The sequence below is a fragment of the Electrophorus electricus genome, chromosome 4 (assembly GCF_013358815.1).
Source record: "Electrophorus electricus isolate fEleEle1 chromosome 4, fEleEle1.pri, whole genome shotgun sequence".
NCBI lineage: Eukaryota > Metazoa > Chordata > Actinopteri > Gymnotiformes > Gymnotidae > Electrophorus > Electrophorus electricus.
In genome coordinates, this window is record NC_049538.1 from 31316836 (window position 1) to 31331565 (window position 14730).

The 14730-nt window shown below is 43.3% G+C and overlaps 1 protein-coding gene across 2 annotated transcripts in view; it reads left to right on the forward strand.

Annotated features, from left to right (window-relative positions):
* Positions 1-923: 923 nt before the first annotated feature.
* cdh13 (cadherin 13, H-cadherin (heart)) overlaps positions 924-14730 on the forward strand; it is a 267459-nt gene continuing 253652 nt past the window's right edge. For both annotated transcript variants that reach the window (XM_035525754.1, XM_035525755.1), the window contains exon 1: positions 924-1144. In XM_035525754.1, coding sequence (XP_035381647.1) covers positions 1100-1144 — 45 coding nt within the window. In that variant the 5' untranslated portion in view covers positions 924-1099. The remainder of the gene's footprint in view (positions 1145-14730) is intronic.

Consider the following 14730-nt stretch of genomic DNA (forward strand, 5'->3'; position numbering starts at 1 on the left):
CGTCACCAGCACAAGAAAGGCACTGCTGTCTTTAAACTAATATAAATATCTCCTCCGAATATCATCTTGAGTTTGTAAATGCACAGCCATGCTCCGCGGTGCTATAGGAACAGTTTTCTGTGAACAGATGAGATGAAAGATGACCTGGTTATAAAATGTATAGTGTTATTTTTGCAGAACAACAATGATAAAAACCCCACTGCATACCTTCACCAAAATCAGACTCCAACCCTGAGCTGTGAAGCGTGTGGAACTGGGCCTGTTTGGTCAAGATTACTAACAAAAAAAAGGAGTCTAGCGACTAGCTGCTCCTTTGTCCAATCATGCCATTAAAAGCATCTGCTAAATAAAGTTCTTATGCTGTATTGTGTTTTATGGGTGTTTGAATATAAGGTGAGAATCAGATGATATTTTCAAAGTCAGTAATAAGGTTTTATTTCAAAATGGTCCACTAACTTTCTTTCTCGCGACGGTCTGGACCGGGTCTTGAGTCCCAGACGCGTCATCGATAGAAAAGCGAGCCCTATACAGGATTTGGGCTTATTCAAACGGAAAATCCTTCCAAATGTGCACAGGGGAAAGGTGAGGAGCTCGCAGTCCCCTCACAACACTAACGTGCAAATATATGAACTGTCCTGAAACCTCAGGAGCTGAGTCCCATAATTGCCCTTTACGGATCTTGCAGCTTGTAAATTAGATCCGTCGGAATGCTGCAAATTCAGCTTTCTTGCAAACCGCCGTGGAACAGAATTTAATAAGCGTGTTCTCTTAAATGTGTATAAAACAATGCATCGCCCATCTGACTGGAAAAAGAGGCTGCGTGGAAACTATACACGCGCATTAAAAGCTGGCACGTATTTGCGCACTAACACAGGCGCGCGGGGTTCCGTAGGCACGAAGAAACCCCCTATAAATCTGTTGGTCGTGGACTCGGCGCTCGTGGCCAATGCTTTGCTCGTGAAGCCGCAGTTCTATTTGGGAAGTTGGCGGCTCGAGGTACGGGCTTCGCTCGCGCAGTGGCAGTTGCGCTCTGGAATTATGCACAAAGCTGGCCAAGCCTGCACGCTCTTTTGAATCCTGTTCACGCCGATTTGAGACCATGGACTTCGGAACCCGCGCGCTCGTTTGGTTCCTCGTGTGCCAGGTGAGGATCACGCATTGCTGCGATCATCCGAGGCTGTCGCTGCATTTAGCGCCTTCTTCGGGGGCGCTGGGCACTGCCTGCTTTCTAAATAGAACTTATGCTCTCATTTGCCTCCTCCTTTATTCTTAAATTGCCCGATGTGTGCAGCAATAGCATTTCTGTTTATCAGTTTCCTTATAAGTCATTTACAAATAGCTTTCCACGAGTGAGTTAACTGAATGTCGTAAGCTCGACAGTCGTATTCAGTTTGCAGTATAACGTTGTATATTTATATGTACATATATATTTACACAATGCCTCAATTTGTAGTCATTAAAATAAGCAGCTCTGTGCGGTTACTGGACTCTGTGTGTGTTCAGTCGTTCACGGAGAGGCGGGAATATACCGGGCTGTGTTGGATCACGAGCGAACTGTGTTTGCAGCCGCATCTATATTCCGCTCAGCTGCGAAGTTGCGCGTTCCTCTGGCTCCGTTCATTAGGGAGACGGTGTGTGTGTGTGTGTGTGTGAGAGAGAGAGAGAGAGACAGAGAGAGAGCGAGAAAGAGAAAGGAAGAGAGCGAGCGCTTCACACGGCATGCCGACTACGGGGCTGCTGGCGTACTTACGCTTTGGACACTTTATGGCGAAGCAGCAGCTAGAAAGGATTTTTTCCAGCTTGGCCATTTTCTCTACGGGCTGGATATCTTAAATTTGAAAATGTCTGATGCCTGTTTATTTAGGATATAATGTCAAGAATGGCCCACAGCTGGCTTACCCACCCATGCGAATATGTGCAGCTACAGCTACTGTTGTTCCTTCATTGGAAAGCCGTTGTTTTGCTTATTAGTTTTATAAATGTTCAGTACGTTATACTCACAGTTTTTGTTAGGCCTTCTTTGTACACCAGATATATGTACTACGTAGAAGTTAGTTTCATTACGTCCTAATGCTCAACAGGTGTTAAAGCACGCTGACCAAAGCGGCGTTATTACAGGGAATGCACGGGCGGTCCGGATGGCTCACAGTCCTGCGCTTTGGACTCCTAATTGTATGCGCCTTCTGGTTATATCGCTGCATTTATCGGGGTTATGCTGACAGAAGGAAATCACCTTTCACTGGCTGAGCGCAAGCCATAAAACGCACTGAAGGGGAAAAACCTCGCGCGCAGGGCCTCTCTTTATTAGTTCGACATTGGCCGACAGAGGAGCAAACAAAGCAAAGCGTCACTGTTCCGAGCTCGGGCGTCTGGCTGCGTTCGCGCTTTGCGATAATGTTCGCCGTGAGCTCCGCGTGGGCCAGCATTTCCAACTTCAGATGAGCTCATCGGTGTCACGTTCAAACACTGCACACGCGTGCTTGCGTTAGGAGCGCGTGACTGCCGTAGATTCCTTTAAGCAGTCACTTAATGGCCATTAAAATAAAGTAGTGCCCTTTTGCCAAACATTACCCACGCATTAGCACGAGGCGGCTCATTGAACTTTTCCTAGAGGAGCCGCCGTTTTCCCACAGCCTGCACGCTCGTGGAGCTGACACTTTCCACACAGTCTCGCCAGTATTCCGTGTTTCCTACCTCCTCCTGAGCTCCGCACATCCTACACGTCTTCATCAATTATCGCCCGCATATTGGACCACATGCTGCACGGACAGAGGTGCACGTTTCTCCGTCCGCCCGTTCTTACACGGTCTTATTTCTAGCTGTCCCTCGTGTGCCGGCTGTTGTGAATTAAACTGACTATAAATCCCCGTTTTCAAAACGGAACGCTAAGCAAGCCAGTCGCAGCAGAGCCGTGAGGGGCAGACGCTCGCTGTGCTCTTCTCTCTCTCTCTCTCTGCCTCTCTTAGGCATTGGTCTGTTGCTTTTATATTGTATTTACTTATCTGCTTCCTCTGTGGACTCAGCACAGCGAGGGAAGATTCGGGGAAACAGGAAAGTAAAACAGAAACTGGAAGGGAAAGTAATCCAATAATAATAATAACAATAACAATAACAGCAACAATAATAATAATATAATAATAATAATAATAATAATAATAATAATAATACTGTAATAATATCTGCCAGGAGGATTCACGTCCCTGAGTGCCGTAGTTAAATGGCAGTAGAGACACAGTATCTGCGTTAAACCAACAACAGACAACAGCTGCATAAGATACCACCTCCCCCTAACCCCTCCCTCCGCAAAGGAAGAGAAAAGCTGTTTGATAGATTTGTGTCTAGGTGATATCGTAGTTTGATAGATTTGTGTCTAGGTGATATCGTAGTTTGATAAATTTGTGTCTAGGTGATATCATAGTTCGATAGATTTGTGTCTAGGTGATATTGTAGTTTGATAAATTTGTGTCTAGGTGATATCATAGTTCGATAGATTTGTGTCTAGGTGATATCGTAGTTTGATAAATTTGTGTCTAGGTGATATAGTTCGATAGATTTGTGTCTAGGTGATATCGTAGTTTGATAGATTTGTGTCTAGGTGATATCGTAGTTTGATAGATTTGTGTCTAGGTGATATCGTAGTTTGATAAATTTGTGTCTAGGTGGTATTATAGTTTGATAGATTTGTGTCTAGGTGGTATTGTAGTTTGATAGATTTGTGTCTAGGTGATATCGTAGTTTAATAGATTTGTGTCTAGGTGGTATTGTAGTTTGATAGATTTGTGTCTAGGTGATATCGTAGTTTGATAGATTTGTGTCTAGGTGGTATTATAGTTTGATAGATTTGTGTCTAGGTGATATCGTAGTTTGATAGATTTGTGTCTAGGTGATATCGTAGTTTGATAGATTTGTGTCTAGGTGGTATTGTAGTTTGATAGATTTGTGTCTAGGTGATATCGTAGTTTGTGTGTACTCATTCTGATGGGAGACACTAACACGGGTATGTTGCTGTGGTACACACTTGTCAACTATGTTAGTTACAGCGGTAACAGGGCCATAACCACACATGCATTCCACGAGCACACGGAAGATGTCATACACACGCCCTCACACACACACACATGCGCGCACACACACACACGCGCGCACATGTGCACGCACACACACATGCACGCGCACGCAACAGCAGAGGTTCTCTTCTTCTGCAGCGGAGCAGGGGAAGTCTGAGCTTCACTCTTCCTGTAAACGAGGCAGAGGCAGCAGTGTCGCCTGGGAGTGGTCACTAAATCCACAGACCCGATCAAAGACGCTGGCGGATGTGCGCACTTCTCTCAGACTCTGGCTGCTTTTGCTGTAGAACATGTGTGTGGGTGGGTGTGGGTGTTTGGGTATGGGTGTTTGGGTATGGGTGTGAGTGTATATCTGAATATGATGGAAATGTGGGTGTGTGTATTTTGATATGGATCAGTGTGTGGATGTGTGTGTTTGGGTGTGTGGATGTTTGGGTATGGGTGTGTATGTGTGAGTATGAGTGGGTATGTGGGCATGTGTATTTGGTTATGGGTGGGTGGGTGTGTGAGCATATGTAGGTATGGGTGGGTGTTTGGACATGTGTGGGTGTGTAAGTGGGTCTGGGTGTGGATGTTTGGGTATGTGTGAGAAGTTGTATTTGGGTATGGGTGGGTGTGTGTGTGAGTGTGTGTGTTTGCATATGGGTGTGTGTGTGTGTGTGTTTGGGTGTGTGTGTATGTGTTTGGTTTTACTGGAGCTCTGGGAGTGATTTTGGAATGTGGCTGCACTGTGTTTGGATTAATCTTCACAGATCAGCTCTATGACCCTTAGACAAGACTCAGAGGATAAGGAGGGGTGTTTAATGGTGTGTGTGTGTGTGTGTGTGTGTGTGATGCTGGTTTTATTATGACATGCTGTTGTTGTTAAGTAGTAATGATGTGCAGAGAATCAAGTTCAGCTCTGTGGATCTCAGACAGGAGACAGAGGGACAGATGTGAAGAGTTTGGCATTTACACAACGGCTGAGGTGCTCATGTCATGTACATGGACAGAAATGGGTCCAGTAAAGAATGAGAAAAAAGCTTTTCACTCTCTCTCTCTCTCTCTCTCTCTCTCTCTCTCTCTCTCTCTCTCTCTCTCTCTCTCTCTCTCCCCCCTCTCTCTCTCCCTCCCCCCCCCTCTCTCCCCCCTCTCTCTCTCTCTTTCTGTGTCTCTCTCTCTCTCCCTCCCCCCCCCCCTCTCTCTCTTTCTGGGTCTCCCCCCCCCTCTCTCTGTCTCCCCCCCCCGTCCGTGTAAATGATGCCTGAGTCATGCTGCGTCCAGCTCTCTCTCTCCCCAGGTGACTGGTCCAGAGCTTGGCAGTAATGGACTTTCCTCGGTTCAGACAGGTTTCGACCTTGTGGGGTAACCCATGCATCCAAGCTTCACTCACACTTAAGAGTCTGTTAGACTGATCCGGCTCTCCCCACAGGCTGAGAGCGTCACGTGAGCTGGAGGAGAAAAGGGAGTTGTTTTATTTGCCACACTTCACCCCCTCACTGCTCCTCTCTGAGCCTAGCGGAGACGGAGACGGAGACGGGGAGAGATATTCCCTCCTGTGGATGTGTCTGTGCGTCTCTTAAGAGAGAAACTAAAGATATATCAGCTTAATTAACCAGAAGGCTGTTGGATCTAAATTCATTAAGTGTAAATGACCGAACAAGTGAATGTCTGAGGAGAATGAAATGAAATATTATTTGTGTTCTTGTTTGGTGGAGGTGGAAGGGCAGTGTTTGAAGGTGTGTGTGTGTTTGTCATGTGTATGCGTGTGTGTGTGTGTGTGTGTGTCATGTGTATGCGTGTGTGTGTGAGTGTGTGTATGTGTGTGTGTGTGTCATGTGTGTGTGTGTCATGTGTGTATGTGTGTGTGTGTGTGTGTGTATGTATGTGTGCTTTGCTCTACCACACTAAAAAATGCTGTTGTGTGAATCTTGTCATGTCTCTCTCCCTGTCTGTCTCACCCTCCCTGTCTGTCTTTCTCATCCTCTTGTGTTTGTATAACTCATCCCTCCTTCAGACACATAATAGCTGGGAAATCTGTAATCAGTGGTTCACGCATGCCTGCTACATTCAGGCAGCAAGGCCACACAAAGTTTTATCTTTCTCACTCTCTCAATCTTTCTCTCTCTCACTCTCTTTCTCGCTCACTCTTTCTCTATCTCTCTCTCTCTCTCTCTCTCTCTCTCTCTCTCTCTCTCTGGTGTTTGTCAGGTCTTCTTCCTCAGTTCCCAGCCTCTACTCAGTCTCCTCACTCAGACACTAGCACTGGGATAATGGCCCTGACTCAGATTTGTGAATATGGAAAACACTCGCTGTGCTTCCTATTTACCTGATCGTGATTAAGTCTGTACTTAGCTCTCTGTCACTGTGAGTGTGTGTGTGTGTGTGTGTGTGCGTGTGTGCGCGTGTATTTAAGCGCATACGTGTGTGTCTGTGTAAGTATATATGTGTGTGGGGGTTTGTAATTTGCTAAGACATCACCTCTGAGGCTAGAGGCGCTGTTGGAATTGCTATCTGAGACACTCTGAGACAGATTTTTTCTCTCTCTCTCTGTTTGTGTGATTTGGCTGTGAATGGGAGGAATCACTATGGTGAGTAGGCGCATTTTTAACTACATGTGTTTATGCTGTACATTCCCCTGAGGAGTGAGATGGGCCATGCTGGGTCAGTGTGTGTGTGTGTGTGTGTGTGTGTGTGTGTGTTTGTGTGTGTGTGACAGGGACTAGGAGGTCAGACTCATGACAGGCCAACTGTGAAGTGAGAAGCCGATCAACGTTCCTTATCCACGATGAGTCTGTCCCGGCGTTACGCCAAACACCACGTACACTTCTGTTGCACTGCTGTCCATTGTCCATTGGACGTTTGTCCGCAGAGACTGGGCTGTTACTAAGAGGATGAGACGTTCCAGCTTTGCTGATGCAGCCTGGTGCTTACAGTGTGGAAATCGATTTCTAGTTTGGCCGGGGCTGGAATCGGCAGGCTAACCTCGGCGTAATCCTCGGCACTGCGTTTGCCAGATTGACCTTGGAGTGGCGCTCTCATCCATCGCTCAGTGTCTTATCCGGCCGCATGTCTCGGGAGCGATAAGCCTTGGGCGGAGGGCATGTTTGCTCGTTGCCGAGCGATGTTTCTCTAACTGCGGCTCTGTGTGAGCGGCTGGCCGGGGTGTGAGGTGTCAGACACCCTTCGCTGCTGCATTTCACTTTCTGTTTCTCCTTCTGCCTTTAATTCGCTCTTATCCCCGACATGAACCCTGGACCAAGTGTCACATCCAAATGCACTAGAATCAATCACTGCCAATCCCCCCCCCCCACGTCTGTAGTTCCCACTCCTACCACCTAGATGGCGACAGAGTGCCAAAGATTATTTTGAAGTGGAAGGGTAAGCTGTTTAAAAGGCCGCACATCAGTCCTTGCGAACGATTGTGCTTTCCGGTTTGCTGTAAAGGCAGACTGCAGAATAAACTCAGAACTTTGTCTCTCAAATGATCTGCCTGACAGCTCTGCAGAGGGTCAACAGGGCACAATGTTATTCTACTGAGATTTGTCTCACGCAGACTTGGGAGTTCAGCAGCGTTCCTGCAAATTCGAGTCATTTCTCCTGACTGGCTGTTTGTTCTGTCCACTGCAGCTCGGGGATGGGTTGGGATGGGGTGGGGGCAGGTTGGCGAGGCTGCACCAGCATGGTTTAATTCAATAAGCAAGTTCGAAAGCTTGGCTATTGATCATGCCAGCAGTCACACGGGCCTTGTAAAAAAAAAAAACAAGGAAATAAAAACATTTGATTGTTTTTGGCACCACATCTTAGCATTCAATAAGTTGCTGTAGTGAATTAAAGCCAAAATAGATTTCCTTCAGCTGCACAGTAAGTTAGATTTTTATAATGGATTTTATATAATATGAGAACAAACACAGTAAGTGTTGTAAACTGCGGAGGACACTGTTACGACATACACATTTGGGGACAATTTTTAAGAACCTGCGCATGAAAATTTGGAAAGTGGAATAATTTGAATTATTAGGAACTGGGAATAATCGGAATTGTCAGTCCGTATACCTGGTGGATTAATTTACTGCCACTCGGTACACTGTGCAGAGCTGTTGTCTAATAGTCATGTCTGTCTGAACACTGGTTCAAAAGGATGTCCTATCCAAAAAAAACCTGTTTATTTTGCATTACAAAATTAACGTATTGTAGAATTAAATCTCTGTATATTATTCAATAAATATGTATAAAAATCTTAAAATAAAAATAAGTCCTGCTTTACTTTTTAAATCTAATGTGTTTGAGTACGTATTTAAAGGTTCAGTTTGTGTATTATTAACTTTCTTTCTGTGCAGCGGTGTGTTATTACTAAGAGAAGAGTAATATAACAGGCTGAACTTTGAGGTAATGTATTAGAGGGCATCGTGAGAGTATGCAACAGAGTGAACTTTGAGATGAGGTAACACTACTTTTGAGATGACATAACAGCGGTGTACTTGGAGATCAGGTAACAGAATGCACTTTGAGAGGAGGCAACTGCGTGCATTTTGAGATGCTGTAACAGGATGTACGTTTAGAGGAGGCAGTAGTGTGTGCACTTTGAGACAATGTAACAGGATGTACTTTGAGATGCTGTAACAGGATGTATGTTTAGAGGAGGCAGTAGTGTGTGCACTTTGAGACAATGTAACAGGATGTACTTTGAGAGGAGGCAATAGCATGTGCACTTTGAGACGATGTAACAGTATGTACTTTGAGATGATGTAACAGGATGTACTTTGAAACGATGTAACAGGATGTAATTTGAGACAATGTAACAGGATGTACTTTGAGAGGAGGCAACAGCGTGCACTTTGAGACGATGTAACAGTATGTACTTTGAGACGATGTAACAGGATGTACTTTGAGACGATGTAACAGTATGTACTTTGAAACGATGTAACAGGATGTAATTTGAGACGATGTAACAGGATGTAATTTGAGACAATGTAACAGGATGCACTTTGAGAGGAGGCAACAGCGTGCACTTTGAGACGATGACAAGCCATGTCCTCACGGCAGCCTCTTGCTGAGCCCAGAGCACTAACCCTCCAATAACCACCCAACCCTCATTTGGAGTGCTGGGTATATTTCTAAGAAAAGATGGCGAATCCACAATTCTGCAGCAACCTTTCTGCTCAGCGTTTAAAAATAAAAGGTGTGTGCGACCGAGCACTCAGCTGATTAGCGGATGCCAGATCTGTGGGTGCATTAGTCATTAAGCAGCTTTCCATGGATATTTTTAGGGGATAGTGTGTGGAGGAGATGGGGGTGGTGTTGGGGATGGGAGGCGGGGCATTGTTGAGATGGAGGGTTGATTAGTAAGAACTGGGCTGAAGCGACACTAAATGAAGTCTGAATGTGCGTGTGTACAGCAAGGAGGTCAAGCATCTTGGCCTTGTCTTTGAAGTTGCGGTTGAGCGGCGGGGAAGGTGGCAGCGTGTTTGGCACGGAGGAGATGCCTCCTCCACCTCCAGACCCCCCCACACTCAGCAGCTGGCAGAGGCGCTGCGTTAGAAAGCAATGCAGCAGCTCAGAGTCGCGCATTCCTACTCCAAGCTCACTTCCAAGCTAGCTGTGGAAGAGGTGACCCCAGAAGCAGAGTTCAGGGTACTTTTCTTTAGTTCTGTGTGGGGTGTACGTTCATTAATTAAATGCTGGGTTATGTTTGGAGTCAGACTGACTAGCACTGGAGAGAGGCAGAGGGGTAATAGAGTCTTCAAGAAGCCTAAGCACTTCTGCATTAATAAATAAAACGGTATCAGTGTCTTATTAATACAGCTATGTATTCTGATATCAGTGGTAATTTATAAACACATCTATGTATACTGATAATGTATACTGATATCCAGTGGTAATTTATAAACACAGCTATGTATACTGATAATGTATTCTGATATCAGTGGTAATTTATAAACACATCTATGTATACTGATAATGTATACTGATATCCAGTGGTAATTTATAAACACAGCTATGTATACTGATAATGTATACTGATATCCAGTGGTAATTTATAAACACAGCTATGTATTCTGATATCAGTGATGCTGTACTTTGAGATGACATAACGGTGTACTTTGAGATTACCCAACAGCGTATACATTGAAATCAGATATCAGGGTATACTTTGAGACGTAAGTCACCCAGACAGACCTGTGAGTAACCCAGACAGATCTGCTAGTCACCCAGACAGGTCTGTGAGTCACGCAGACAGACCTGTGAGTCACACAGGCAGGTCTGTAAGTCACCCAGACAGGCTGGTTAGCACCTCTCCTTCCCAACACGGCCATATCCCCATCATGCCTTCCTTTTTCCTTTAGTTCTAAAAACCTCAAACAGTCAGCATGTACTGACATACCAGCAGAGACTGATTAATGTCTCACGCTCATGAGGGGATAATGTGGTGTGTCAGAGTAATGGAACAGGCAACACACAGGATGAGACATTCATGAGAGATTCATCACAACAGATCACAATATTTCATTACATCACAATATGTCATTACATCACAGTATGGCAATATGTCATTGTTACATCACAATAGATCATTACATTACATTAGATCATTACATCACAATGTCATTACGTCACAATAGATCGTTACATCACAATATGTCATTACATCACAATAGATTGTTCCATCACAATAGATTGTTCTATCGCAATAGATCATTACATCACAATATGTTATTACATCACAATACGTCATTACATCACAATAGATTGTTACATCACAGTACTCTAGTACTTATTGTTTATTACACTAATTGTTGTCTATTATAGAGCTTATACATATTTTTCACTTCTAGGCATCAGTATTGATCCTTGTATTGCTACAGTATTCTAGTTCATTGGTATCTTGGACTCTAACCTATTGTATAGGCTAGGATATATTCTACGAGGAAATGACAAAGCACTTTTTTAAGTCGCTCTGGATAAGATTGTCTCCCAAAGGCCATCATTACATCACAATATGTCATTACATCACAATATGCTCTGATACAGGCAGATTTCTCTGAATGCCTCTGTCATAACTGAAGTTGTCTTAATTGAAGGTGTTGTTGAATTATGTTTATCACGGAAGGTGTAGGGTTGTGATGTGTTATATACCTGTTATAGATATGCTATAGATCTCTTACAGATCTGTTATAGAGCTGTTATAGTGTGATTATTCAGGAACCCTGCTTGTGGTTTTCTGCAGGGCACTTGCTGGGATTCAGTGTATCATGGGTTCCACCACAGCTAGTCTCCTCTGGCTTCCTACATCTGAAGCACAGCTGAACTCTTCAACCCTGGCTTGGTCCAGCTGGACTAAACATTACTGGTACAAACATACTGAATATATCCAGTACATAAATGTTTTGCTCCTAGCATGGGTGTATTCCTGCAACATGATGAGTGCTGGTTTTGAAAATATGTGCTGTATGACCTTGGCTAGTGTAATAGATGTTTGACAGTAGAATGAGTTGTACTGTGGATCAGCAGTTTGAATGTGGCAGGTCTTCTCACACCAACCCCAAAAAGATTTGTTAGCCCTAGTGAGCGCTGACAGGCACGCCCCGTCTACGCCATCAAAGAGATGCTTTTTCCTTTTGATACAAAATCATGGAGAAAGCATCATCTGTTGCTCTCCACCTTTTATAGAATGCGGGCGGAGTAACTGACCTGTTATCTGCTCCACCTGTTACCTGTTACACTGTCCTGTCAGTCGCACGTACTGTGCTTAGTGCAGCCTAGATGGACAACTGTCTCATTAAACATAGTCATGTCTTCAGGTCATAAGGGCACTGTGTTTGGGAATGTTTGGGAATGTGTTTTCCTTTAAACCATCCTTATTCTCTGCTTTCTTTTCTTAATGACCTCTACCAGGATGTACCTACTGGGTCAGAGGGGTCAAAGTCTCATGTGTTTTCATTAAATGCTGCACGGCGTTTTCACATCGGTTGACACTGATAGCAGGAATCCTTCCTCCTCATACCCTTCATCATCTCCTTTGTCTTCCTCGGCTCTCCCAAAGGTCAAGGCTCTGCCAGCTGTAATCACTCTTTCATCCTTACCCCTCTTTCTTCCCCGTCTCACTCTCTTGGCACACAGATACCTTAAAGGGGAAGTCAACATTTTCTTCCTCTTGTGAGAGAGAGAGCGAGAGAGAGTGAGAGAGAGAGAGAGGTTGGGTGGAGGGGGAGTAATTCTTTGTTGTGGATGCCCAGGTGATAGCCATATGGATGGATCACAGAGTTTAGCTGTGGAGTTGCAGTGGACTCTGACAGCCCCATTTCTCAGCCCAGGGTTTACCCATCATCCTCTGGTGCAGGCCAGTACCTGCCCTATGCTGGAGCCAGTGAATATGTATACTCCCGACAATCGGCCAGATTGATTTCCAGGGTCTGTTTCTCGCCCTGTTTTGAGGCTTGGAGATCCTGTCGGAGAGGAAGCTCCATTCTGTGAACCACAGTGAGGTCGTTTATACGCCCAAGCTTTAGGCGAGCATACAAACTGTGGGATTTGAATACGTTACCCGGGAGCGACTCTCGACCCGAGAGTAATGCTGCCAGTTTACTAACATCACTTTCAACCTAGCGAGGAGATTCTGACATTTCCGGTTTGAATGCCATTCATGCTATCGTACAGTAAATGATTCAATAAAAACTATGCAGCTTCTAGAAAAGGAAATAAAACATCCTCCTGTTACCAGATTTCATCTCGAATTCAGTACTGCTTTAATTTCTCTTAATTCCAAAAGCAATTTATCTTGCTATCTACTTCATCAAATGCTGTGAGCTGGCATAGAGATGATGTCATTTCCACACACAGTGTTCCACAGGCAACACTGGGGTTATCGTTAGCTATCACACCGCAAACAGGGATTTCTGGAAAAGCATCCGATTCCAGACTGAGGACAAGTGAACAGATCCACGTCTCTCCCTGTAATCAGGTCCTATCTTTACAGTCATGATGTGTGTGTGTGTGTGTGTGTGTGTGCGCGCGCAGGCAGTGAGGAAGGCATTCATCTCCAGCTAAGACCCAGCTCAGGATGTACCGTAACAACACTACAGATACAGGACACTGAGCTAAAACAACCTTATTTCTGTACAGGTAGTGAAACAAAAACAATAACCAAAAAACAAACAAAAAGGTTTAATCTAAAGGAAGTAGGCAGAGGTATTAAGTGTCATGGACAATCTTTCCAAGCTCTTTTTTCTGTGTGGGAGTGAAATTTGAGAAAATAAATGAATTAATTAATAAAATGCATGAATGAATGACCAATGAGGACTTTGTAAGTTGCATATTACTATTATGTTATGTGTTAGATATACCTGTTGTATTTTCTCTCTTGTAGCAGTTGTGTTATTGTAGTAGTTGTGTTATTGTAGTGGTTGCATTATTGTAGTTGTTGTGTTATTGTAGTCATGTGATTGTAGTAGTTGTGTTATCGTACTGGTTGTGTTGTAGCGGTTGTGTTATTGTAGTTATTATAATAGTTGTGTTATTGTAGTAGTTGTGTTATTGTAGTTATTGTAGTAGTTGTATTATTGTAGTTATTGTAATAGTGTTATTGTGGTTATTGTAATAGTTGTGTTATTGTAGTGTTTTTTTATTGTAGTGGTTGTGTCATTGTAGTTATTGCAATAGTTGTGTTATTGTAGTTATTATGTTATTGTAGTGGTTGTGTTATTGTAATTATTGTAGTAGTTGTGTTATTGTAGTTGTTGTGTTATTGTAGTTATCGCAATAGTTGTGTTATTGTAGTTATTGTAGTAGTTGTGTTATTGTGGTGGTTGTGTTATTGTAGTGGTTGTGTTATTGTAGTTATTGTAGTGGTTGTGTTATTGTATTTATTGTAGTGGCTGTTATATTGTAGTTATTGTAGTGTTTTTTTATTGTAGTGGTTGTGTCATTGTAGTTATTGCAATAGTTGTGTTATTGTAGTTATTATGTTATTGTAGTGGTTGTGTTATTGTAATTATTGTAGTAGTTGTGTTATTGTAGTTGTTGTGTTATTGTAGTTATCGCAATAGTTGTGTTATTGTAGTTATTGTAGTAGTTGTGTTATTGTGGTGGTTGTGTTATTGTAGTGGTTGTGTTATTGTAGTTATTGTAGTGGTTGTGTTATTGTATTTATTGTAGTGGCTGTTATATTGTAGTTATTGTAGTAGTTGTGTTATTGTAGTGGTTGTGTTATTGTAGTAGTTGTGTTATTATAGTGGTTGTGTTATTGTAGTTATTGAAGTGGTTGTGTTATTGTAGCGGCTGTGTTATTGTAGTTATTGTAGTAGTTGTGTTATTGTAGTAGTTGTGTTATTGTAGTTATTGTAGTGGTTGTGTTATTGTAGTGGCTGTGTTATTGTAGTTATTGTAGTGGCTGTATTATTGTAGTTATTGTAGTGGCTGTGTTATTGTAGTTATTGTAGTGGTTGTGTTATTGTAGTAGTTGTGTTATTGTAGTGGCTGTGTTATTGTAGTGGCTGTGTTACTGTAGTGGCTGTGTTATTGTAGTTATTGTAGTGGCTGTGTTATTGTAGTTATTGTAGTGGCTGTGTTATTGTAGTTATTGTAGTGGCTGTATTATTGTAGTTATTGTAGTGGCTGTGTAGTGGCTGTATTATTGTAGTTATTGTAGTGGCTGTGTTATTGTAGTTATTGTAGTGGTTGTGTT